Here is a 27,255-nt window from a genome sequence, read left to right on the forward strand (position 1 = left end):
GCACAGCATCTCCTGTAAATCACTGAGAAGTACAGCTAGCATCAATGTGTTCCATAGTTTTAGTCGTATATTTATGATATTGTCATCTGACTGCAACATTTCTCACCGAAATGCATCTTTAAGGTCTCACAAACACACTGAATGCCTTTTCTGTCACATGGTTTGCTTATTTGTGCTGTGATTTGAACCATCTTGGCTTTTATTGGTGCATAGCAGCCTGTTAGGAAGCTTTGGACACACTAGTTTATCCTGAGATTAACAGAAATCTAACCTAAATTAAACAATTGTTTTTTCATTCTCCATCATAAACTTTGAGGATAAACTCATCAGTGTCATCCACTCTGTTCCTGTAGGTCTGTCTTGTTGTTGCTATAGTTGTGTATTCATCTGTGTAGTTTTTTTTTTTTTACACATCTGTGGATTCCTTACTTAATGTTTCTCCTTATTGCACCATGTTTGAAAGTTGGAGTCAGATCTGAATCAAGTTTGTGTTTTGATGGAAATATTGTCAGTTTTCTTTTGAATCATTTTACGGTTGTTTGGATTTTTGTACGATTCAGTTCATGAGTCTGAGCTTAATTTGCAAAGCATCCTCTATAAGACAAAGAGAAAACGGTTTCACTCTGTGCTATGTATTGACGTCAGCTCCTAAAGATTTCCAATAACCCTCAGAATATCAGGTACTGTGACCTCTGACCTTTCTGCTCTTACACTATTGTGAATGATGGTGTTGTAGCATCTTATCTGCTGTAAGTGGACTTCTTTGGGTAAGTTGTCACAGATAGAACTATCTGAAGGAGAAACATCTAAATAAGAGGGATTAGACACATCTGGACCTTTTCCACACCTGCTCTGTAGCATGTAACTGATCCATACAGTGTTTATGTGCACGGCTAACACACGTTAAACAATCTATCTGCAAGAAGATGCACCGTATGCAGCTCATCCTTCTGCAATTTACACAAGATGTAGAATATCTGAGAGTCAAGGTTCCTCATGATGCAAAAGGGCCGGTTTTATTGACTTCTAATGACTGTAATATGTCAAATATATGGATCGTTTAAGGAGATGGTCAGGTAGCAAGGTGACAAGACAATAAAAGTTTTACTTCTGTTCCCACTACAGAGGCCTTTAGGGTCACTGAGGTACATGAGTGCAGAGCATCATTTCTTTGTTAAATATGCTGCATGTGATGTGAAAATATCTGACCTATAGCTGACTATTTTAATTCTCTTGTTGTTATTCTTCTTGTTAGTCATTCTGGTGTGTTTGGAGGCTGACTGGCTCCTCTGCACAGCTGCTGAGTGTAATTTTAGTCCCACCGGTGGCTTGAAATGCTTGAAATCACATAAACTGCTGTTGAATGCTGCATTTCTTATGGTGGAAATATAACATGAAACATACTCTGAACAGGAAGTATTCTATAGCAGTTAAAGAAAAGTGGAACCAAACTGGCCAGCAGCATTTTGCCTTTATGTTCCTCTGATGAGGCTCACATCAGCACACCAGCAGCCAGCTGCAGGTCAGATTACTGGAAAATAACCAGCAGCCCAGTACTGATAAATAATAGAATCCCACTGTCACTGTGCTGTAAGAAATCTGCTCCATTTCTGATCATCAGCTGCTATAAACCATCATATCGCCGTGCCATGTTTTGAATTTTCACCAAACCAAAGCTGGATTCTCCTCCTTAATGCTTTGTAGTGATATGGGAGCAGAACTGGAGCAGGAAGTTAAAAGCCTGCTCAGCAGTTTCTCAGCTGGCGGTCAGGAGGGCAGGTTTTGTTTACACCAAGGTCTAAGTCTGTCCTAAAGCTGTGCAGCATCAGACTGAACATTTTGTCCGTTCCAGTCTCACAGACCAGACTGACTGTACAACATTCAGAATGTCTCACTGGATCCTACAGCAGTGAGAGGAACAAACTGTTCTTAAATGACAGTAGAACCACAACCTGACACCTCTGCTCTAAATTAGAAAGACACGTTTGCAGATGTTTGTGAACTGGTTTCATCCAGCCCCCTCAGTACAGCCTAGATTCAGTGACAGTCAGCAGTGGCCTGGAGCTGACCCCTGCGGTGGACGGCTCGTCTGTGTGTCCGTCTGGCTGTGGGAGCGGAGATATCGCTGCCGTGCCCCCGGGTTACAGTGCCCTGAACTCGGCCTTATGACTAAGTGGCCCGGGGGCTCCGGAGGTCTGGGAATGTCCGAGGGAGCGGAGGGTCCAGCAACCTTGTGGGGTCAAGGGAGGCCAGGAGTAGTGGGGGTAGGTGTGGTGTGTGTGAGGGAGGGGGGTAACCACGGGTCAGCCTCTGACTTCAGAGCCAGTGGACCTCATCGGTCAGAAAAACGTGCCCCCTGTTTGAACCCTCCGTGTCCGCAGCTTGGCTATTCCGCTGTCCCTGCATGGCCATCGATTTCTCCTCCTTCTCTCTCCCTGTTCTTACCTTCTCTCTGATACTCGCCGCTTGTATTTCTGTCATTTGTTTCTCTTACTTTCCGCATCACGCCGCGGCCCCGTCCCCCTCCACCTGAACGGCCTCCCTCTTATTTTTAATCCCTGGAAGATTGATTTCTGAAGAGGTCAAACAGAAGTGAGTGCGCTTCCTCAGGCCGCCCTCACCGGTCGGCTGAGCAGATCCCAGAGGCCTGAGCGCGCACGGCGAGCGGCGATCGTTCGCAGTTCATTTGGAAAACCTCGCAGATCGTTTGTTTTCGAGGTAAATTGTTTTGGAGCGCAACCGAGAGAGTATCCATTAACCAGCGCTCCCCCCAGTTCTTTTAATTTTTCTTTCTCGCCCTCCCTCCTCCCCCTGCATCCTTCTCTCCAATTGAACGTGGTATTATTCATATTCCCACCGCTGTCTCTGAAGCGTGTTTGCACCTGGCGAACAAAACACACACGCGCAGTACCTCATTAAAAGCTATAGGCCTTAACCACAGCAACACAGCCAAGACAAAATGCATAATAAGCTCCGGGTGAACCAGGAATTACTCACTTGGGCCTTTCTGTCATACATTAGCTGCAACATTTCTGGTTTTTTTTTCCAAGTTATGTGAGCCTGCATAGGTGCCCATTCTACCTTATAGTCCAGTAGCATCATATAAACTGAATAAAAACAAAAAAATGCCTTCAGATTAATTTAAAAAAAAAAAAAAAAGAAAAACTGCATGTGGACTGTAACGTATTCCTACAAATCCAGTGCGTCAAAGAGATTTTACGCACAACAACAGATGCTCAGGCCTCGTGAGTGGCAAACAAACGCAGAAGTGACACCGCGGCGGAAACAGTTGCACAAATTCAGAGAAAACAGCAAACAAGCAACACACACACTCTCAAAAACACCCTCCTTCCAACACAAATACTCCACTCCAAAAGTCCCTGCTTTAAAAACCAAAGCCCCCACGGCCATAAGTGCCCCCTTCGCCTGACCTCGCCAAATGCGCAGGGGGCAATAAAACCATAAAAACGCCACGGAGCCATCAGACACGGAGAAACAAGCGAGCTAAAGATAGGAAAGCAGAGGCAGAATTAAATTCCCAGGCCTCTTACCTTTGACGCCATCCCTTCCAGTAACCTCGGGGCCATCTTCTCCTGCGCTCTGAGGACTCTCACTGGTTTGTTGAAGTTTCTTTGGAGGGATTTTCTTCTTTCCAATGACGGAGAAAAAACTTTTTTTTCTCTTATGGTTGGATACTTGTGGGGTGTAAAAAATAGCTTGCTGATGGGTGGGGAGGGGAGGTGTGTATTAGTGTTTATGTGTGAGTGTGTGTGTGAGAGGGAGGGATGGAGGGGGAGGGGGGTGTCTTCCAAGACGTCTTCTTTTTCTCTTCCTGTGTCTGTCTCTCTCGGTTCCTCGCCCTCTCCCTCTCTCCTGGCAGAAGGTCTTGTGTGTGGCTGCCGGATGACAATAGAGAAGGAGAAGAAGTGTTTAAAGAAGAACAAGTGATTAATGATTTTTCTTGTATAATTCTCGCATTTTTCTTGAGGTGCCGTCCCCTCTGTCCTGTCCGCAAAATAATGGCGCTGAACTTTTTTTTTTCTAGAAGGTTGGGTTGGGGGGGCATCCACACAAAAAATCTGCTCCCATTCACAGAAGCAGCAGAAGGCCTCGACTGATAAAGGAGGCTGAAAAAAAAGAATAAGGATTCCTCGGTGGATTTTATTGTGCGCAGTTGTCAACCCGCACGCTAATTCATTTATTTCAACTGGGACTGCTAGTGCTCTGGGGCTTTTGGGGTTATTGTGGAGGCACATGTGTGTGTGGATACTGTTTGGATGCTCAGATGTAGAACAATCGGTGTGTAGCGAAAATTACAGCATTCGGACACAAATATTATCTTTATGTGAGGAGAGGTGCACACCGCCTGAGGCAGCGTGGATGTGCGTGGAGGAGGGGGGTGTTAAAGCTCACAGTATTATGCTCTCCACAATATCAGAAATACATCTAGAAATATATATACGTGTCTCCTTTTCAACAGCTGGAAATAATGCGTAATCTGGCAAAGTGAGAAGACGTCATGGAGCAGAGTGGTTGATGTTATAAGACAGAGAAATGGATTATTTCAATAACGACACACTTAAATGTGTGCAAATGCAATGCTCCATAGGCCCGTGTGTGCCATACACGAGGCTTTACGCGTTTTGGCGCAGTGTCTGTGCGCGTGAGCACACCTCGATGTAGAGTTTGATAGGAGGGCGGGTTTTTGTGCACTGGAGGAGCCTTTCATAAATAGGAAGAAAACAGATAAATGGGCAGAGGGAGTTTCTGTGGCAAGAGGCCCAGGGAGAAATCAACCAACAAGTAATAGGGAATCTTCTCTGGGCCGAGGAATACGAGCGGACCAATTTGGGGGGCACACTTTTTTTGTTTAAAGTTCATCGAGAGGAATGCTATTTTCTCGTTCTCCCCCTCTCTTGCTCTATATTTTCGATACCTGCTCTAAGAAAAGAAAATGAAAATTAATACGGGAGCCGCGTCTTACAAAAGAAGCCATTCGTCTTGTTGATTATCTATTTGGTTGTCAGGGTTTGAGCTATGGCGCTGGCCCGCTCCCTTTTTGTAATATATAAAAAATAAAACACACATGCGCGCACAGCACCGGTCCAGAAAACACCGATAGGAGGAGAGAGAGAGAAAAAAGTGTTGTGCAAAAATTACACTCATTAAAGCATTAAAAGACCACGAACCGAGAAACTATTTAATTTTTTTTCCTTCAGAACCAGCAGAAGAAGGCAGGGAGGGGGTCCTGTGCTCGGTGTCGGGCCGGTGCAGGCGCATCTGAGCAGCCGTTAAATTAACGGGAGAACAGGAGTGAAACGGAGGGACGGTTTGTGATTTAAAACGAGATTACAGGACGTAATGTACCAAGATCACTCACGGCCGGGACAGATTAATCATCGCGGGCTCTTGATTTCTCCAGACAGGTTGCTGCGCCTTTGTAGGCAAAAGCCAACACTGAAATTACGTTAAATCATTTATGTGCGCGTGGAAGCGGGTGTCTGTTTGCTTTAAATACATCCTGTTACCGAAAAACCAGAGCAGAGCAGAGAGAAGGAAACGCTGAGGAAAACAAACAAACCAAAAAAGAAACGGTGCTATTTAAAAATTAGACATTTTAGAAAATAATGCAATAAAATCTGACGTTAAACATTTAATTTATGTATGAATTGTAAGACTATAGGACAGCATGTTTAGACATTTAATTATAGAAGAAGCTGAGCAGAACATTATTTTGAAAGAAGAAAAAAGAGCAGATAGAAAATGATACATTTTCAGCCATTTATTTAAATTTCTATGAACTATTTACAAATAATAGGAAGGGAGACAGTGAGGAGGCATGAGCAGAGAAAGGAGACAACAACACCAAACCATCATCAATAAGGAGAGAAACTCATCTTTGGAATGTAAATAAAATAGCATCAATTAAAACACCTGCAGAATAAAATATCTAAAAAGTGGAGGAACAGAGAGAGATGATGAGGAGAAGGAAACAGAGGGGAGAAAGTAAAGTGTGCGCGCATTTAATGTGCGGAGAAAAGAGAAAAATAATAAAACCAACACAGTTCATGCAATAAGAGGCTCCTTATTTTTCTGAATGTTCCTTTCTAGAACAATTGCTTATAATTAAATTACATTTTTTAACTTTCCACATACAAGAATACAAGAATTGTATTGCAGGTAATAATAATTATTATCATCATAACTCGTCACACAATTTCAAAAAATATAAAAGCTCGAAAAGCTGTCACTTCATTAAACGAGCAAGAAAAAAGTAAGATGACCAAAAAATAAAAATATATATAAGTACAACTGAGGTAATAGGTAGTACATTGCAATAGTGCTGTGTTTATAATGTGTTCTCGGACTATCTGTACCAGTATTTTGGTGTGGTTATTAGTGTTAGGCAGCTTTATAAACCCTGTTTATTAATTTTCTGTATTTTTATCTTCACCCTGTTCCACTGCTTCCCTGTAAAACCACATCACAACATGAACAATCAACGGACCACAGAGACGCTCCTCATCATTTTACAATCAACACTGAATTCAAAAATAACTAGAATTAAAATTTCAAAAGCTATATTTTGTCATTAAACAAAAACAGAAATAATTATACTTGAATCAGCGACGCAGCAGAAAAGTGTCCGCTGTGGTTTTGGATCAAACCGGAGGTTCTAGTAGATGTGAGAGAGGAGGAATACTGCTCTGGACTAAACCACACTTCCATTTATTACACGTGCGTGTGTATGGGGGGGTTAGTGGTTTGGAGATGGGGGAGGAAGGGGGAGTAGGGGGTGAGGGGTAACGGGCAGAGCCCCTTTGCTTTGTACCCGCAGAGTAAACATGACAAATGGGGCCCGAGTTTGGCATGATTAAAGATGAAAACGAGGATCCATCTTCTCCAAAAAAAGAGAGTCTTGGATAGAAAAAGAAAAGGAAAGAACCCACACACACGCGGGAACATTATCTTCAGCCGACCGTCAGAGAAGAGAGAGAGAGGAGTATAAAAAGACAGAAATGAAAGCAGGGTGAGAGAGAGGGTGCTGAAAGCCAGGAAGCCGCTTCGTTTTCAGTTCTTTCAGTCTCCTTCACCTACTCTTGTTCATTTCATATTTTCTGAATGAATCTCCCCTCCACCCCTCCCACCCAGAGCGTCATATTCTAGAGTAACATCAGGTCAGGGCCGCGTCTCCCCTCCACAGCAGGAAGCCGCTATTCCGCTCCAAAGTGCAGGTTCCGGTGGTTACAGGCGTGTTTGCCCTTTCGGCGTTCAGTTTGGGAACCGGGGAGGGCAAACGTGAGACAGAGAGCCACGGGACCGGGCTATAGGGGTCCAGAGGAGCGGGTCTGGGAGCCGCTCAGAGCCGGGGAGTTTGTGCTGCCGCCGCCGGCCCCGGAGCGGACCTTGGTGTTGGGCAGCTTGTGGTCCTTCTTCCATTTCATCCGCCGGTTCTGGAACCAGATCTTGATCTGCCGCTCCGACAGGCACAGCGTGTGCGCGATCTCCACCCTGCGCCTGCGCGTCAGGTACCGGTTGTAGTGGAACTCCTTCTCGAGCTCCAGAACCTGCTGGCGCGTGTACGCCGTCCGCGAGCGCTTCGGTTCGCCCCCCGTGTAGTTGGAGCTCACTGTGGAGAACAACGGAGACACACGTGAACAAACACACAACATGATCACAACACAACAACAACAGTAATAATAATAATAATAATAATGTGTAAATACGCTGCCTGGGCTATAAAATTAAATATTTCTAAATTACAACAATACAACATGGTGGCAGAAAAACAGCAGCTGCAGCATTATTAGTCCTCTAAAGGCTTGCAGGAGATAAATATGAGTTGTGTTACATTTCTTTATTGTGGCTCGTTTCAGAGGAGCACCGCTTCATGCACATAGAGCCTCAGTAAGAACAAAAACAAGCATGCAGGAGGAGAATTAAAGCTGTGGGCACCGCGGCTGGACCTGCAGGACGTAAAATGGCCGTAACCTTGTGAGACCCTCTTTTGTCCGAACTTTCACAAACACTCCTTTATTTTTCGCTCCGTTTTCTTTTCTGTTTTTTGACACTCCGTGCATTTCCAGACAGCACATGTCGTCAGGTGTCACTTGAGGCCCTGCGGCGGTGTGAATCCTCTCAGCCTGACGCTGGTGTCCAAATGTTGTGATGAGAACAAACCGGGGCTCTGAAGACTGAGAACCGGAGCTGGTCTGACGCAGATCAGAAATAGAAATGCACCAAAACAGCAGCAGCGGCTCGGGCTGGTTTTCTCTTTTCCTTTTAGTGATCTTATGCACAGACTGAAAGCAGGGAGTGTGGCATTGTCTGTTGTACCAACTGGTTAGAATAAAGGTGGAGGTGGGGGTGCAGAGCTACACGACGGCACTGAATGGCGACTAGATAATGATTCAACAAACCTGAAAACTAGCAGAGGACAGCAGAGCAGAGCTGCTGCAGCAGAGAGCCTTCTGACAGCTGGAATCACTCCGCCGAGAGCAAATAAAAGAAACGCTTTTCTTACCGACTGAACGCATTATGGTGACTTTGCAAAAGTGGCGTTTTGTCGCCGCCTGAACACGCGCTCCGGCTCTCCCAGTGCGCAGCAGGCAGCAGGCATGTTCCAGCATCACAGAGAAGCCATAACAGACCGGAGCTATTCGCTTTTACATTAGTGTTTTACGGCCTCCTCCATAAACATGAATATTTCAGCTGCCATAAAACTTTCCTTCCCCTGGAACAACGAGTGGGGAAGGAAGGCTCGACAGAGTAAAGTACACCGTTTATACAACCCGACCACTTAAAATCAAATTACCAAAGCATAAAAGCTAACTTATGGGCTCGGTCTGAGTTGTCATAAGGCGAGGAATTAGAGCAGACGAGCCGGAGATCGGACTTCAAGAGGCACCTCAGCGGAGAGGTGCAATAAAAATTTATGGAGGGTGTAATTATATTGGCCCTGCAAACAGACGGTCGTAAATCTTGACCCAAGGGCTACTCTCCTACTTCTAACGGAAAACAGAGCTGGGAAGCCGTAGATTGTGACGGTGGACACCTAGCTGACTGCACAAAGGCGCAGCGAGAGAGAGAGGGGGGAGAGAGAGAGAAGTTTGCATGCAGCTCTTACCGATGTTTACATGGACTTTCTTCATCCACGGGTAGACTACCGGGTCCTTGCGGGTGCTCGTGGGGGAAGAAGTGCTTTGGCTGTGGGGCGTTTGGCCGCAGGACGGAGGCGGAGGCGGGCTCGGTGTCACCGAGTCGCAGCGGTGGCTCTGCTCCGGGACAGGGGTGGTCTGCAGCCCGGTCGGAGGGACGGCGTGACCCCGGGGGGACATCACCACCGAGGCGGGCTGAGACGCGCGCTGGCACGGCGTGTAGGGCGGCTCGGCTCGCTGCTGGTGGTGGCTCTGGTGGTGTGGGTGGTGCTGGTGGTGGTGGTAGAGAGAGTCCGGCTGGAAGGCAGCAGGCTCCTGCCTCTGGGAGCTGTAGTAGTCCGGAGAGTGACTGGGCAGATAGTCGCTCTGAGAGTATTCCTCACACGGTGGGAACTTCGGGTCCACATAGTTGGAGTTGATCAAATAGGAGCTCATGGCCATTAATTTCAGTCTTTTTGTGGAATTGCACCTACTCGGAAAATATATAACTAAAATTTATATCTCATCCCTTTACTCTTCGGTTATTCCTGTTCCGTTGAACCCTCCTACTTTTCTGTCAAGTGAACAAAGTTAAAAAGCCACGTGACAGCGGCTGGCCAATGGCGCGCCTCCAGGACGAACCCCGGATAAGGAAATGGGATTAAGCATATACACGGCCCCCGCACGCGCATCATCATATGGCCTCAGTTTGTGGGCATTCACGGAGCTCCAGTACGTTCCCTCTCCCGCCCCGTCCCTCCCTGGATGTCTCCACGCCACATGTCGACAGCCATAGGATCACAACAATAACAACACGCTGAAAACACATCCCGCTCCAAATGGAGACGTGCGCGCACACGGACACGCACACAAGCAGCAGAGTACAGTAAGCCACAGATGACAAGTCCTCCCTTATTGCAAACGAACCCTTTCCCCCTCTTACGCGTCTGGCTGGAACTTCAGATAGGAAAATAAAGAAAAAAGAGGCAGCAGAGAGAAAGCGCTCGGGGGGATTTGAAGTGGCGCCTGCACCACCCTCTGTGTGTATACTTGGGTGTGTGTAGGGACGTGCTTGCCAAAGCGCTTTTCTTTTTTCCTCCTCTTTTTTTAAATCGCTAATAACGGGAGTGGGAGAGTGGCCTGGCCGGCTGCTGCTCCGCCACCCAGCAGCTCCGTGTCAGAGATAAATCTGGCTTGTTTAGGATCGATAGAAAATTCATCAACTAATTCAGGTTACACGGCCTCCTAAATCACCGGCAGACCTTTGCATTAAGAACGAGAATTCAGCGCCGTTTCCCCCTTTTTAAAACCCCGCGTTGCTCCAACAGGCTCCCGTTTCACGTTCAGCTCCCCTCGCATAGTAATGCAGCTCCGCCAGGCTCTGCATGAATAAACAGGATTTATTTCCCTCCACTTTCTGATATTAACATCACTGGCATAGTAAGTCCACACCGTGCCTGCGTGAGGCTGCTTTTGCCCTTGAGCTGCGCGTTGCTGAGCACAGACCCACAGCTCTTTGTGTTGTTTTTCTTTCTGCTGAGGGGAATTCATGGATTCAACCATGACCTGCTCACACAAGCTGCTGCTCAGCTCAGACACTGATATGTGTGATACACTCTCACTTTCTGCTGCTGCCACTCTTATACTGTCATAAATGAATGCAAAACACCCACAGTTAAAGGATTTGAGCTGCACTACGCACAGAAAAGACGAACAAAGAGCACTTTATTATTATTCAATTATTATTTATGCAATAAATCTGCTCATTGTAATTCGAACAGCATTAAAACAAGACAAAAAAGGTCATAAAAACTAATAAAACACGAAATATCAGAATAGAAAAGAATAGAATAGAATAGAACAGAGTGGTTGTTTTGTTCTGTGCACATTAAGGATGCTGTACATTTCTGGGCTGTTATCAGCAGGATTAAATGTTAAATGTGCCCTCCACACACACACACACACACACACACACACACAGCCAAGATGATGGAGATATCTAAGCCCTTTGTTTCGAGAAAATTGACCGTCTCTAAATCGAAACCTTACCCCCGCCAACCCCCACGCACAGGCACAGCCTCCCCCCTCCTACGCCCTCCTAGATGAACAGTAAAGCCGACCGCATCATTTTTCAACCAGACAAATAATAAATAAAAAGAGTTCAATTCAACCTGGAGTTGGCCTTTAAAGCGGGGAGGCGGTTGGATGATCGAAAAAAACCGAAAGTACAAAACTTGGATTGAGTTTTCAGCACTTTAGGGAAGAAAAAGACAAACTGTGCGAATTCAACATCAAATAAGAAACATTAAAGCTCTAAAATAAAGACATTTTCTCCTTTATATTTACTATTGAAATGCATTTTATTTTAAATCTACTCTGTTCCATTTTCATCCATGAACGTGTTCAGACCTAACCTCTCCTTAATAAAGCCTCTCCACTCTGATACTAGCAGCTGAAGGCCTCCCTGTGTTTGGATCCATCGCTGCCGTCGCGTATAAATCCACTATATACTCCCCTAGAAGCGAATTTGTGATTGTTTTAATGATTTTTACACAAATCCGGATCTACAGGGTAGATATAGAAGACATGGGCTCTCTGAGGGGCGGCTCCACACCGTCGATGGGCCTTTATTGCTTTCATAAACTCCCCGCCGCCGCCACACGGGGATATTTCCATCCGTCAGTGCTGCCTCTGACCGCTGACCTCCTCACCGCTGGTGGGGATCTGGGAGATGAAGTTATAATGCTGGAACACTTCCTCTAACTGGAGGGCGTCGATTAAAAAAAAAGGAAAGACAACGCGCAAATAGAGCAAAACAAGCTGGTGAAAAAAATAAAATAAATGTGCGGCGGTTTGTTGGGAATGCGGAGGAGAGCAGGGAGGACAGGTGAGCTCCGAGCTGCTTTCCAGGCCTGTTAGAACTCTGTTTCCATCTGCAGGTTTAGACATAAATCTTCACTGTACAGATAAAGGCCTATTTTCTTTATTTCAGTGGAATGCGCGTTGATTAATTCCTCACAAACCACGACGAGAACGCGCATTGTAGAGCCCTGATTTATTGGAATATTATTATCATATAAAATCTGTTATTTTTTTCCTTTAAAATGTCAAATTAAATCATTCTAACATGGATTTTTAGGCCGCTTTTAGTGGCTTTCTGTGCCTCCAAATTTAATATTTTCTCCGACAATATACTGCGATTAGAACAAAAGTTTGATTCAAAATTAAAACAAACTTTCTATCAACGTAATGCACACACCAAATTTAATTAGAACTACATTTGTAATTATTCCAAAAAAAAGAAAAGAAGGAGGGGGAAGGATAGAAAAAAATCTTGGCAGCTCAAACCGTGCATCGTTCTAACAGAATGGACGCAATTTAAGACAAATCACTTGGCACAAGAAAACGCTGTCCTATCAGAAATAGTTCCCAGTGTTCTGACTGAAGAATGGATGGAGCGGTGCGTAAATGGATAAATATGCCTTCAGCATGGTAAATGAAATGCAGTCTGTCTCCAAAAAACTCTGATTTAACCGAATTAAAAAGTGATCCGAGCAGCGAAAACATAAAGGCCTGCAATCTGTAATGTTCTGTCTGACTTTCTTTAAAAAGTAAATGAACAAAATACAAAAAAAAGAACAAATCCTCTGTAAATGTATTTAACCGTGACCTCATTCTTTTAGTTAGTAAAATATCACATTAATAAGCTGCGTAAAATGCATCGTTTCGGTGCCAATATAAATAAAATAAGTTGATTAATATGTGAGCTTCGTGCTTTTCGCGCTCTCATGTACCCACGGCTTCTCCCTGCTATATTTTCCATGTAATTTCAATCTGCTCTTACGCTGCTGCCGCATTGATTTTGTGACACTAACACTCCCTCCCTGCTGCAGGCGATATTGCTGTTCTCCGTTTCCTCCAAAAGTTGCTCATACATCACCGAAGGCCGGACACCGGGAGCAGAGGGTGGAGGGAAAATTCACTGCTAGCCTCTAATCTCATTTTAACCACCCTTATTCCTCTATCCTGCTCCATTCTGTCCTGTTTCTGCACGGGTGTGGGCGTGTTTCTGTCACCTTGACCTCCCTCTTTGCTGCAGGTCAGCGCAGGTATCGATCAAGGTGTGTTTGGTCTGACTGCAGCACTTCCTTTGCCTCTGTCAAGTTTGTCAGCAGCAGCCATTCAGCTCCTTTGTGTTCAGGTCCAGGTAGAGGTCAGCGCGTGAAACAAAGATCCACACTCACGGATTAAACAGAGAGCTGCTCCTCTTCAATTAAAGCAACTAAATAAATATGATGCGTGTGCACAGGCTAATTTTGGAGTTTTATAATACGTCATATTATAGTTTTGACCTCTTTTTAATTTGATATTTTACATTTTTCGAGCGGTTTCCTCGCTGTGCCACCCCCACCTGGACAAACCAGCCCGTCCTGTTTTCAAACCACACAATGGATCAACTGCAGCAGCTGCTCCACATTTAAAATAGTAATAATAATAATAATCTGAGCCTCACATGTAGCATTTAAACGTGAGGATGTGAGGAAATATTTCATCTCAGACGGACAGAGGCAGTGGAAGCAGAGAGGATGACATAAAGGTCAGAGGATCTGGATTTAAACATGTGACTTTTATTGCGGGTCAATTCCGTTTACAGCTCAAACAGAAACAAGCTCAAACAGAAGCTTCCTGGAGGTTGAAAGGTTTTTTTTTAAATGGAGGGGAGGGAGAGGGGTGAAATGAAAAGCAATAAAACATTCAGGGAGCGGAAAAGAGCCGCGTTAGAATAAATAACTTTAAATCCGCCTTTTTCTAACAAGTTTGTCCCAGCAGCTTCCCGTAAACTCACCCCTCTGTGCTGCTGCTGGCACTGCAAACTGCGATTTAAAACCTTGCTCTGACATGGACTAATCTGAATGAACATTAAGGTGAGAGTTTGTTTTTAAATGCTGAGATTTAATAGTGAAAATACAGGGTGTGTTAGAAAATAAACCTCTATCAGCTCCGTGCACAATAACACCCACAAAGCCTGATTCTTTTCATATTTAAGCATCATTTAAAAAAAACACACACAAAGGATTTTCCCCCAAACATCAGGCCCTGAGAATTAAAGTGAACATATTGAAGGGTTAAACGGCCTCTTTATGTGCAGCGACCAGAGGTGTCAATGTCTGAAATATTACCGACGTGAAAAAAGCTACAGAGACAAGGACCAAGAAGAGAAATGCGGTTTTGCTCTTTTGTGCAGCTTGAAAAATAAACCGAGGTCCATTCCTGGGGTTATTGTCATGCAAAGTTCAGGGCAGAAGGGGGAAAATGAGGCTGCAGAGGCCTGGCCCTGCAGTATTAATCTGGAGCTGCTTTCTGGATTTTATTGTGAAGCTAAACTCTGAGCTCTGAGAGGAGGAGAGGAAGGATGGAAATTATTTTCACCATGCGGCAGGAGGGTCAGGTAGAGCTGGGAAATAGAACCAGCAGGGAGGAATTAACGACAGAACCGAGAGCTGAGAGGAAAATCACCTCCACAGCTCTAAATCTGCTTTTTATTCTACAGTGAAATATGACGAATTATTCCTATTTTCCTGAAAGCTAAAAAAGCTGCACAACAACGTCCCAGAAACACGCATCAAATCAAACAGCATCATATTCTGATGCTAATAAACATGCTAACAGCCTCTGAACATGAACTGACTGCACGCCATAATTCAATATTAGCGCAGTCTGTGTGTGGATAGAGGAGCACAAACGATGGAAAGGAAACAAACAGTCTCAGTAAAAATTGCAGTATTTTCCTCCACAGTCGAATTATAATCAAAGAAACGGCGCATTAGCAATCAGCAGAGGAAAACAAACCGCTGAAACCGCCTCTCTGCAGCACAGAGCCGCACATCTGGATGCAAACTGATAAAACCGCAGCAGTTCTGACGCAGTTCTGAGTCCAAAAAAAAGCCTCAGTGTGATTCATAGTCGATGCATGTTTTTCTTCGCCGGTTCGGAGCACAGTTTTTGCCAGATGGGATATTAACAACGAATTTCTTTGTTCTGCTTTCGTTCTTTTTGGAGCAAAGGCCAGAAAATGTCCTGCTGCATTTAAACACACAGATCATTAACACAGCAGCTATTTGTTATTATGAATGGAGCAAGCAGAAGAATATTGTATGAATCTGGACTGATTTTGGGGCTAAAAGAGGGAGAAAGTTGTCCAGAGTGACCTTTAGCCCTCCTCTGGACACGACCTCGCCTTCACCTCAGTGATACCCCAGTGGGGCTGAATTTAGACCTCAGGAGGATTTAAACCCCCAAAATATGAAGCTTTAGGGGATGTCGATGCTAAAAAATGATGCTTAAATATGTCATATTTGTGCCTCGTTGGAAAAAGCAGGAAAAATAGTGGATTTGGATGCAGAAATGTAAAATAATTGCCAGAGTCACACAACCCAAGTGGCTCAATTAGGCTCAGCTAATTAAGCAGCGTCACAGTGTAGGTACAGAGGAGGACATGGAGCTTAGGAGGAGAAAACACGCAGTTGAGATCCCCTCAATGCCACGTGCACACGCAGCAATCTATCCATCAGAAATATGAATTGGTAAAAGTCATGATAAACCAGTGAGGAAGAGGAGGAGGGTGGGGGTTCTGCAGCACCTCTAACACGTGGTCTTCCCCTTCCTCCCGGCATGGGCAAAGCACCTGCCACACACACAGCTATAAGTGGGCACACACACACACACACACACACACACACACACACACACACACACACACACACACACACACACACACACACACACACACACACACACACACACACACACACGCAAATGAGCAGCTTCTCCTCGTACCAGGCGGTGTGTATTTTGTGTACTCACTCCTCTGCAGGTCCGCCTCTCTTTCCTCTCTTTTCGTCTTCGTCACATCGAACCATACTCCTCATCTTTTCTTCCTAATTTCTTCTTTTTCTTTACATCTCCAACAACTCGGCAGCTTTTTTTCCTCCCCTCGGTAATGAGCAGCCTTCCTACTCCGACATTCACACCTCAGCTCCCCTCCTTCCTTCCTTCCTTCTCTCTCTCTCCTCTCTCTTCTTCTTCTTCTTCTTCTTCCGACGCCACAGGTTTTTTGACCTCTTCGAGATTCTTCGTGTTATCTTTTAAAAAAAGAAAGTCGTTGTCATTTCCGCGGACTCCCCCGCTCTCCGCGCGCACGCCGGGCACACGCACGCCCTCCGCTCTCCGGTAAACAAGACGGCGCCGCTCACAATCCGCGTGTAAATGCGATCATACGGAGCAGTTAGAGCCAATCTGACGGCGGTAATCCAGACAAAACGGAGCCTAACGACGCCACACCGGCACCGGAGGATCCGTGCCTAAAAACGCGAGCAGATCTGCGTTTAAATGACAGAGGAAAACCCCCCCTCACCGGTGGCCGTTCCCCGGTTTCCCGGTGCTACAGGGAGCGGTTTGGGGCTGCTGTGGAGACTGTGGGCTCTTTAAGGCATTAAGTGTTGTGTGTGTGTGCACGGACTCAAGTTTTCAAATTAATCTGCCAGTTTGGCACACTCTTTGTTTAACGGGCGAGGCGTGTCACCCCGCGTCCCCGGTACACATTTTAATATTGGAGAGACGCGCTGACCTCCCGTTCACCCCGAGCAAAGCCAAGCCTCTCTCCCTCTTTCTCTCTCTCCCCCCCTCCCCTTTCCACACCCTTTCTTTCTGCCATTTCCACCTCTCTTTCACTCCCTTCTGTCGCTCATCCCCATGTGATTTGGATCCCCTCTCTCCCTCTCTCTCTTCGTCATACTAAATTGAGTTGGAGTCATTACTTTGAAGAAAAATGGTCAGTAGATGTGGAGGAGGGAGGGGGTCTTTCTCTCTTTCTCCCTCACGCACAGATTTTTCTTTTCTTCTAGGATCATTTCTCCTTTTCCTTTTGTCGTATAAATATAAATGACACCGCGGTGCACGCTGACATGTGAACCCGCAGAGCAACCGCACCATCACTTCAGAGGATTAGAAAGAGTGTTTGGCGCAGATAAATGCGTGTTATGTTGCAGCGCAGTTCGTATAAACAAGCGGGTTTTTATTGCGCGTAACAGGCTGTGAGCCTGTGGAGGTATCAGGTGGATTTCTGTTGATGTTACTCGACTCTCTGCTACCAGCCGATGGATTCTTATCGAGTTAACTGCAGCCATATGTCCACATTTCAGCCTCCTCGTTCCACTATTTCCGTGTTTCCATATTTTATCGCTACAGGAAACAGAGACGTATTATTGCCTATTCTGCTCAGTTCCATTTCATTTTACACGGCGTTAGATGTAAATAATCCCCCAATGGTTTAGTTTTCTGGACGTTTAAAGAGTGTGGCATTCATACGGGGCGTTTCTGGAGAGACGTGCATGCGCAAATGGCACAGATTTTTAACAGTGACAGACAGACAGGCGCAGTAAGACCTAAACTGAATTAATTCGGTGAACTCGGGCTGAACCCGGGAGAAAGAAGGAATCTATAACGCAGTTATTCAGTCATTACCTTTTGGAGATGTGGAAGGGGAGGAAACCGGGCCGGGCGGAGCCGTGCCAGCCCAGACCACGTCAATAAACTGATTATTTATTTACTGAATTATCATTTTTGCTCCTCTGTGGAAACTAATTTCCCCTCCTGTCTGCATCAGACCCAACAACAGCAGTCTAAATGGTGCTTTTCAACTGGAGTTCAGATTTATAATCTGAGATTAAAACTTTGTTAACTCTAAACCAGGCTCTGGGTCACCGGTTTAACTTTAAATGAATCCAAGTCTGTCCCATTCGTTAGCTTCTGACCGCTAAAACAAGCATTTTTCTGTGATACTTTACTGACATTTTTAGTCCCTCCAACATAATGTCAGATTTTGCAGCTCAACTTTAACAGATATGGAGGAATGAGAGGGAAAAAGAGTTTGAGGCTCATTCGCCACAGAAGTAAACTGGACAGATCATTAATCTCAGAATGGAAAAATCAGATAAGGAGAGTAGCCTAATATTTTTTGGATGCTGCTGCAGATAAGAGTTTATTTTTGACAGCGTGCTGCTGATAAGGAGGAGCAGGAAGAGCTCTGCTTTGCTAAACTCCCTCTTCAAAATGTATTCATAAACATTATTTCCAAGCAACCAGCAGCAGCAGCAGAACTAATCTCTGCTGAAAACACAACACACACTTCTAGTAACCTGATGCTGTTTAAGTGAGCTATCAGTCACATTGTGCACGTTTTCAAACATTTTTAAATAAACATGCAGGATAAACAACGGCTATAGCTCATATTATGAGTGAAGTATTAATAAGTTTACACATGAATGTCAGTAAGTCAAATAAATAATGAGAGCAACTTACTGTTTTATTCATAGAAGCTTAAAGGAGTGAGTAAAATGGATGTTTTATTAATGAGTGTATTTTTATTTTTTAATCAGCACATTTTTTCACTACAGTAACGAATGAACAGAAGTGTTGTTTTGGTATTTTCACCTCCTCTCAGTAAAGCATATCCCTCTAGATTCAGTAAAAAGCACTTCTTATTCAGGTTTTTTAAGAGTAAGCATGTATTTTTGCTGAAGCTCCTCAGATTTCTCAGTAAATCCATGAAGATCTGCAGTAATTGTTGGAAAAAAGAGGATTTTATTAGAAACAAAGGCGAGCTGGTGTGAACTAAACGTGTAGCCAAACACCTGTAACCCCCCCACACACATCCACCCACCTCCATGACACCGAATACCTTCCCCTCCCACCTCCACCTCCAGTCTCCCCCATTTTTCCTGTCCTTCCTCCCCTTCATCTCCCCTCTGTACAGAAGGAGCTCTGCTTTTGTTCCAGGCTGAGGGAAGGGGAGGTCAGGCCTTCACCTCCATCATTCCTCTCATCTGTACCCCTTCCCTCCTTCCCTACCTCTCACTCCCTCCTTCCCTCACTCTTTTTTTTGCCTTTGACATCCAGCACTGGGTCTGGAGGGGAGAGGAGGGCGGAACTCACGCACGACGGTGAACTTTTGACCCTTCAACTGGTGAACTGTGAGCTGTAGGAGGCTAGCGGGGCAGCTCGGACATCCAGCCATGTTGTCCTCCTGATAATAACCCTCCTCCTCCTCTTTTGCCCCGGGCAGGAAGACGGAGGGGGTGAAATAAGGGAAAGAGAGGCACAAGGACAGTTCATGTTGCCCAGTGTTTCTGCTGCTAGTAGATTTAAACCGTTTACAGCTCAGAGGAGGCTAACGGAGGGCGCCTCTTTGCAGAGTATTGTTTTTAAAACCTGTATTTCTGCCTCACACTTTAAACAGAGGTGTGTGTCTGCAGACATTAATCACCTGCAGAGCGGTGACAGGTGTGTATTTTAGCGGACGGCAGGTCGGTGCAGGTTATCGCCGGTTAGGATTCTAAACGGACGGGGGGCGCGTGCTGGGAGGGAGGCGCGCGGCGGCGGCGGGGCTCGGTGCCGCTCGCCTTCCTCCTGGTCTGAAGCGGGCTCTGGTGGCGGCGAGAGAGAGCTGCATTCTGTGGGGAAAATCCTGCTGAACGCACGGAGGGGCCCAGAGAATAAAGGAGGATGAGCAATAAAAGCGGAGGAGTTAGTGTTTGTGGAGGGAAGGAATAAAAAAGAGCATTTAAGGCTCCATAAGGCAAGAGGCCAACAATCACACAACTGCACTCTTAATTATGACAAAAGCAAAGCAACACGTTGTGTAAATAGTCGGAATAATATGTTACACGGTCAAACTGCAATCAAATGTTATTTTAATTATCTGTCTAATTTTCTAAAATTATTCTGTGATGTTAAAATAAGGGAGGAGACCTGAAGTCCTGAGCTCAAGGTAAAGAAAAAATAACTCATCGGGTCGATTTCATTAAATTATCTCAACCTGAGTTTAGTTCTAAACCCACAAACGTTTGAGTCTCACACAATGTTAAATTGATTAAACCAATAATTATGTTTACAGCTTAAATTGTTCATTAAAATCCCTGAATTAGATTTTGAAAAATTATTTTGCAACCATGTATTTAAATAAAAAGTAAAAGTCGGTTCCTGAGTGTTTTAGCACTCATTTTATTCCTATAATATTATTAGCATGCATGTAAATTTGTGGTGGAGCCTTTTTAGTTTTTAGTACTCAACACATCCTGAAATAAACTTATATTTTTAAAGAAAAATCACAATAAGACAGAAGCCACAACGCAGACTTTATGCAGAGGAGGCACGAACTGGTGTAAATTGTCAGCAGAATGCGGGTTGGCTGTGTCATTTTTATTCTAACAGACTAATATTATTATTAGGTCACACCAAAGCACTGCTAGGCCTGCTTTTTAATATTATTTAATTGATAATTGCATTAGATCAATGTACATTTGGCCTTACTTATAGCATATCTTTAATTGTCTGCAGTCATCCTACCGCAGCCTATCGTTACAGACAACTTGATCTATTTTAGCCTATTCTACATGTATTCTATCTATAACCTTCCTCACTTGTGAACAGACTTCCTTTCTTGTTTTTTGTCAGCATCTCTCCGCTGTGTCTCTTCGGCTTACAGTCTCTGCATAGAACCTGCAGAATAAACCAAATATACACCCATGACCTGGCTATTATTTTAAATATTTGCAAGGTTATCAGCTTGTCATAACCGGTCGCCAAAGCAAACAAAACCTATTCTGGTCTCACAAAGAGGCAGTGATAAGGCTTTTATCGACTGCAAACACTTTTAAAATAATAACCCAATCAGCGCGGGTTTCCCTTCACTCCGAGCTTTCAGTGTTTTTTTTAAAGAGTGCTGATTAACTTAAACACACTAATGTGCTCTTAATTTAACTAAAACCAGCGGTGATATCGTGGTAATTGTATTATAATTGATGGTGTGGGTAATACCTTGTGTTTTTGTGGGTTACATCTGCGTATTTACGCAGTCTGCCTCATTTACATTGTGGAAGTTTTTCGTTTGTCTCAAACAAACTTCCCTCCCTTCTGCTCCGGAAATGGGAGACACTTGCAGATAAATAAAAACAGCCGCCTGCTAATTCCTTTCCCCCATGTTGGTGAGGTAAACACACAAACACTCTGCCATGGAGGTTACTGCGGTGGCTGCGAGCTTGCCTCCCTCTTCTGCGCCTGCGCGGACGTCTCCTAGCGCTGGTGCGCGGCTCGAGTCTGTCTGCTGACCTCGCGGTGACTCCTCTGCATGCATTATTCATGAGGCTTGGCCGCGCGGTTCACCCCTATCAGTATGCAGCAGACATTAAGGCTTCGCAAATGCCAATTTAAACGTAAAGCAATCACAGGAGATGCTCTGACGGAAAAAAGATGAGAGCAGCAGCTCAGAGGCAGCAGAGGACAGGGCATATAGCTCTGCAGCTTTTATTTTCTCCCAGTGGGCTCCACAACATCCCTGTCTGTGTCTCTACTCCACAGAACAGGCTTCATACGCAGCAGATAACCTAAATTTACCAAATCCCCTCCAGGAGTTACGCGCAAATGGCTGTGCGTAAAATCACAAACGGGTTTCTCATGTCTTTCTAATAAACCTCACAAACCCAACAAAACACACCCGACTTACTCTCACACAAAGCCCGCGACTCTCTCACACACAAACACACCTTTCATACGCAGTGAACAAAACAAAACAGAAAAAAGGCCAGTCGCATTAGTTACTCACCCCACTCATCATCACCAACACACAGGCTGCAAAGCCCAACTCAGCGCCTTCTGACAGCCCCGACAAGTTCAAAGGAGCAGCAAGCCCGTACACATAATACACATAATGCACATAAAGCTGAGGAGAAGCGGCTCGGCAGGCTGGAGCTGCCCTGTGTACATAAACGGGAAACAGATGACACACACACAAGGGAAAAAAACACAAAGGAGCCCATACAGAGCCGCTGCTGCGCCTTCCCATGTCACAGCCTCTCTCACTTATCCCGACAAGAGAAGGAACTACATTTTGTGTCACGCGTGTCATGTCCCGTCCCCGTGTGTATGTGTATGGATGGAGAGTGGTGTGTGTGTGTGTTCCTGTATCATCATTAAAAGGAGGAAGCTGATGAAAAATGAAACGGGGAAGTTTTTTTTGCCTTCCTGTTTACTGGACTGAAACTTCCTCAAGGACCCAGGCGGCTCCCGGGACGCACACATGTCGCCTAAACGTGGCTGAGGGTTATGGACCGTTATGCCACATTAGCTCATACTGGGGGAAATAAAACAGGCTGCAAAAATACAAACATACAGTAGCTTGCAGAAATCAGTTAAAATTATCCTTTTATCGCTGATATTATTACTATAATTTGGTTTGTTTCAGAATTAAATAATAGTGCAGCGTTATTATGGGATCTGCAAAGAAAAATAATCACCTTAGATTAAAAGCACAGTTTAAAATAAAATAAAATGTTAGTTTGTGGAGTTATTCTTCTTAAAATACCTAAAATACATTTTGCACAATTTCAATTACTATTTTACGCACTAAACATTATTATTATTAAATACAGCCGGGAAAAATACCACCATCTTATGTTTAGCGTTTTTAGAAACACGTATTTTAATTTTCTTGGCTTCCAAAAAAACCTTTTACGCTTCCCTGACTCTTCTCGCCCCCTCTCCACTCGCGCCTCAGTAATTTATGGTATCCCAAACATGACTCCGAATAACATTCTTGTGAAGTTTGTGAAAAATCATTGCGATGGCGGAGGGCAGCACCAGGAATCCCCAGACTGAAAATGCATCGGGCCAGGCTGACTTCACGTGTAAAGGGAACATAATAAATGAGAGTTTGAGAGCAGAGAGGGACTTCCGAAAGCAGAATTCCTCCTCACTTATTAGTGGAGTGCAGAGGACACCGGATTAACTGCGTGGTCAGGACGGGGTAAAGCGCACTCATACGTGAAGTACACTGTAGGCTTATGTATAAATAGTGTAAGAACAGCTTCACGTTAGGTTTACTTCCACTGCGGAGCACTTTGTAAAGCAGAGGGGGAGATACATCATTTGAAGGACTGAAATAGATAAAGTTAAAATCATGGTAATATAAATCTAAATTTAAAATCAAATACAGCAGAATTTAAGGAGAAAATACCAACAAGGATTTTTTGAAAACACTATTTTATAGAGAGAATTCTTCATTGAGCACAGTTCTTGGGCTTTTCTCTGCGTTATATTTTCTTATCCACAAACTGCTGCTGCCTTCTTCAGAACAAATTCGTATCCTATGTTTAATTCTGTCTCGTACTACCTATCCTCTGTTGTATCTCAGCGCTGGGAATCATCCATCTCCTCATACCTTGTCGGCCTCTTCAGGGCGCCATGTTGCGCTCTTCCTTAATACAAAAGGAGATCTATTAATTTTATTGTCTTATTGTGGCGTCGTTTTCTTTGATCGACAGTTGGGCCACCCGGAAAACTGACGTGATAACAATCCACCGGGAGGGGGTGACCCCACCCCCACCCCCCACCCCCCAAAAAAAAAAAAAAAAAAAAACGAAAAGAGAAAAAAAAAGTTTCAAAAACTCCATGTAGGCTTCATGACACCAGACATTAAACAATTTACATGATGGATCTGAGCAATAAGAACCGGGCGTGCGCGAGGAGAGGACGGCGCCGCGTGACTGGTAGCCGGGCTGTTTGACAGCTTCAGTCCCGTTTCAGACATCAGAGAGAAACAGTGTGGAGGACTAATAAAGATTTACAGGGTCAGTGGAAACAGTAAGACTCTGTGCTGTTAACACGTCCGCCCTCTCCCCCTTCATCCAACACAACCTGAGCTGCTTTTATTATTAGCTCACAGAATCACAGCAAGTTTTTATAGACAATAAAGTGATATTTTTTTTCTCCCTAAATTCAAAACAAGTGTATTAGTGTTTATTCTAATGCATCAGCTGGGTATCAGATTCTCAAATATTAATTTCGTCCCTAAAACGTTATTTCCGTCTATTTATTTATTTTATTGCATTTGATTAGTTCTGATGTTTTATTTATGAGGAATGGCTTTCACTGGTGCTTCAGATGAGTTAACTTTTAGATAACATGTTGTCTAATTGAATCCTCCATTTGGGCCTGCTGCTTGTTTTAATGCATGTTTTGCATCGTCAAAGTATTACTTTAGAAAATCCCATTAATATTTAATTTTGTTCAGTCGTGCCACGTCCGTGCACTGGTTTCTTTTATTCTGTGTATTTGGGTGTTAAATCTGATCTAAAGGCTGTTAGAGTTCCATTAGCTTCAGCGCAAATCTGCAGATTCTGGCATCGCTGATATTCTGAGGATTTAAGTTTTATTGTCGACCGGAATGCTTTTGTGGCAGTTTAATTCCTTATTTATGGTGGGTTATAAGCTGTGACTGATGCTGTATAAAATTGAGATTATCTGCATTTTACATCATGTTAAATCCTTCAGTGCTGCTGCTGTCCTTCACCGATGAAAAACTGTGGTGCTTCGTAGAATACGTTCAGGCAACATGTAACAGATATTGTGTTTTTGTCTTGGTTTTCTGGATGGTTGGAGTTTGTAAATTCATCTGGGCATACTTTAAGTTTGGTTTAAATTACAAGCTTTTCTTTGCTGCAAAAACAACTTGAGTTAGGCACTTTAGAAAGTGTGCGTGTACGCCTGCTCAGAATCAAACAGCAGGCCCAAGCTCTGGCACAAAATAACCCCTCTAAGGACTAGAATGGTGAGCCTTGGAAATGTTTGTATCCTCAACGCTTTTTCACGCACACCCATCCTGCCTGGAAAATACAAGGGCGGAGGGCAGACAAAGATTTTCTTGTACCCAAGGACGCATATCACCTCAGGGTGGATGTGAGTGTGCACGTGCGCGCGCGTGTCCTTGTCCATCAAACTGTTAGTTAATATTAGCACATAGAGACATTTTTACAACTCTTCATCCTTTATTGAAACCATTTTACGCACAGGATGGCTGTGCGTAAAATGGTGATCCATCCGTTTGATCCGTTTGATCCAGGGGGAGAAGCAACATGAGTCAGATCAATTTCACGCCTTCAAAAATCACATAAACAGCAACCAACAACATCTGCTGTTTTGTGTCAATTCATCAACCTTTCAGCGAATGCATTATCCAGGCACTCCAAGCCGTCCGTGTTCAAATGTAAGAAGGAAAAACATGCTGTAGAACCTGAAACTAGTCTTTACGCAGGCTGAGCGTCATTCCAACCAACATTTCTTTCTCTTTCCAGTTTACTTTTTCTAAAGTTTTGGCTGTTGTGCATATGCATACAGACATACAGTATCACTGTACCAAAGTAAACCAGTTTGTGTTTACCACCAGCCACAGAAATACACAGCGTCCTGAGTGTCTGTGCGCCATCATTACGCACGCACTAAAATGACGCAAGTGCGCTTGGGGATACAGACAACTGCGCGTACATACACACCACCACATCCACAATCTCACTCCATCGCCATCTGTGACGCCACGAACGTCGCGCGGCCCCTACCAGCCACAACGAGGTATCTCAAATATCTCCAAATACACCGGAGCTTGACGGCACTCTGCTAGCACGTTAATACAGGAGCAGTACACAGCGACTGAGTGACATGGTAATTACACCCCCCCCCCCCCCTCTTTCTCACTTTACCACCCCCACCCTCTCTCTGCTTAGCCCCCACTTACAGGCAGCCTTCTAACTCTACTTACTGTGCGTCCTGACTCTTTCTCTCCACCGGGTTTTCCAGAGTCCAGAGCCGAACAGCTAGCAGATCTCCGGGCTCCGAGTGTGAACCGGAGCTGAAACAGCGGCCGGTAGTAGTGGCCTGCTCTCTCTCACACACACTCCCTCCCTCTCCCGCTCTGTCTCTACTTTACTGACCCCTTTAGGATCCCCGCGAAGCCGTTAAACCGTCACTTGCTTTCTAGAATGTGAAATATATAGTACATTGTCAACTCCCCAAAACCATAAAACTAACTTTATGGACCCCACGTGACCAGAGGAGAGCCAGTGAGAGGTATCAGTCTGAGGCCAGGCCTGATCTTTACGATCCAACTTGGAGATAAAAACCCTCATCTGTTTGACATGTAAATGTCAAAGCTGCCTTCTTTTTTATAGTTTGGCCCAAAGCAGAAGGGGGTTAGCTTTTAAAAAAATATCTCAACACACATACACACACAGAAGAGGCAGGAGATAGAGGTTGTGTCCAGATGAGGCTCGAAGCTGGACCTCTTCCCCCCCTGAGCTCAGAAACAAAGCCGTGTATGAGCAGGGAAACTGCAGCACCATCAGCCGGTGAGTTTAAAAGTTCAGTTGGTTGTTTACAGTTGGAAATCAGGAGAAGGTAACCTAATTTGTCCGGGAGTGGCCTCCGTTAGGGCGGAAAAGGGAGAAAAGTGACCAATTTGTCCACCGCGAGTAGTTTGTTGTCTTGTCAGACTTGGTCAGCAGAGATGGAAACAGGCCTGTGCGTGTGTATGTGCGTGCACGTGTGTATCTGCGCGTTTAATGCAGCTTGTTTAGTGATTGGTGAGCTCGGCGCTGTGATGCTGCTGTGATGCAGGAGGTTGTCGCCTTGGAAATGTGGTGTTTAGGGCTCAAGAGAGGCCTGGAGAACAGAGGACAGGCCTCCGGAGTGATGCTGGTGTGGCGCGTATTTACGCATGGAGCAGCCCTGTTTTTCCACAGTGAATCAGTTGGAAGAAGTGAAAATGTTACATTGTTTAGGGATAGATTTTTGCATCAGATGTCACAAAATACTCCAAAAATATGCAAAAGAGGCAGAGAGTAAAAATACAGCGAAGTTTTGGAACTTGATATTTTTTTCCTGCAAGAACTGAACTCGCATTGAAAAAGAAAATAGCCCAGACCTGCAAAAAGCTTCATCCGGATCAAATCACACAGTGCCAGGCTATTTCTCATCTCAGGCAGACTTCGTAATGTAGACTAACATAGTTTAAAGAACTCAAAGTTTTGCATCTGACAGCCGATGCCATCCAGGGGCAGAGATTTGCATCTGAAACATAAAATACGGAACAACAAAACAATGTGCCAGTTTGAACTGATTGAACCAGTTTTCTGCTTCAATTCCAACAAATCTTAGAGGCTTCTAAAACGTTTGGCCCGTGTAAACCTCAATCCCTCTTAAGCCATTTGTGCGGCAGTTTGGTTTATGAGCA

The 27,255-nt window shown here is 44.6% G+C and overlaps 2 protein-coding genes across 5 annotated transcripts in view; both read right to left on the reverse strand.

The window, feature by feature from the left end:
- hoxb3a (homeobox B3a) overlaps positions 1 to 27,255 on the reverse strand; it is an 84,876-nt gene that overhangs the window by 36,240 nt on the left and 21,381 nt on the right. For 2 of the 4 annotated variants that reach the window (XM_051938255.1, XM_022195931.2), the window contains exons 1-2: positions 16,002 to 16,747; positions 3,552 to 3,896 (exon numbers count right to left, since the gene is read on the reverse strand). The gene's annotated coding sequence lies outside the window, so the exon portion shown is untranslated. Of the gene's footprint in view, positions 1 to 3,551; positions 3,897 to 16,001; positions 16,748 to 25,785; positions 26,798 to 27,255 lie in introns of those variants that run through there. The other 2 variants (XM_051938240.1, XM_051938237.1) reach the window with 2 other exon arrangements.
- On the reverse strand, positions 5,768 to 11,624 carry hoxb4a (homeobox B4a). The gene is made up of 2 exons (XM_022195935.2): positions 9,128 to 11,624; positions 5,768 to 7,630 (listed from the first exon to the last, which is right to left on the reverse strand). The coding sequence occupies exons 1-2, from the start codon at positions 9,597 to 9,599 to the stop codon at positions 7,326 to 7,328; spliced, it is 777 nt and encodes a 258-aa protein (XP_022051627.1). The 5' UTR covers positions 9,600 to 11,624; the 3' UTR covers positions 5,768 to 7,325.

The sequence above is a fragment of the Acanthochromis polyacanthus genome, chromosome 2 (genome assembly GCF_021347895.1).
Source record: "Acanthochromis polyacanthus isolate Apoly-LR-REF ecotype Palm Island chromosome 2, KAUST_Apoly_ChrSc, whole genome shotgun sequence".
Taxonomy (NCBI): domain Eukaryota; kingdom Metazoa; phylum Chordata; class Actinopteri; family Pomacentridae; genus Acanthochromis; species Acanthochromis polyacanthus.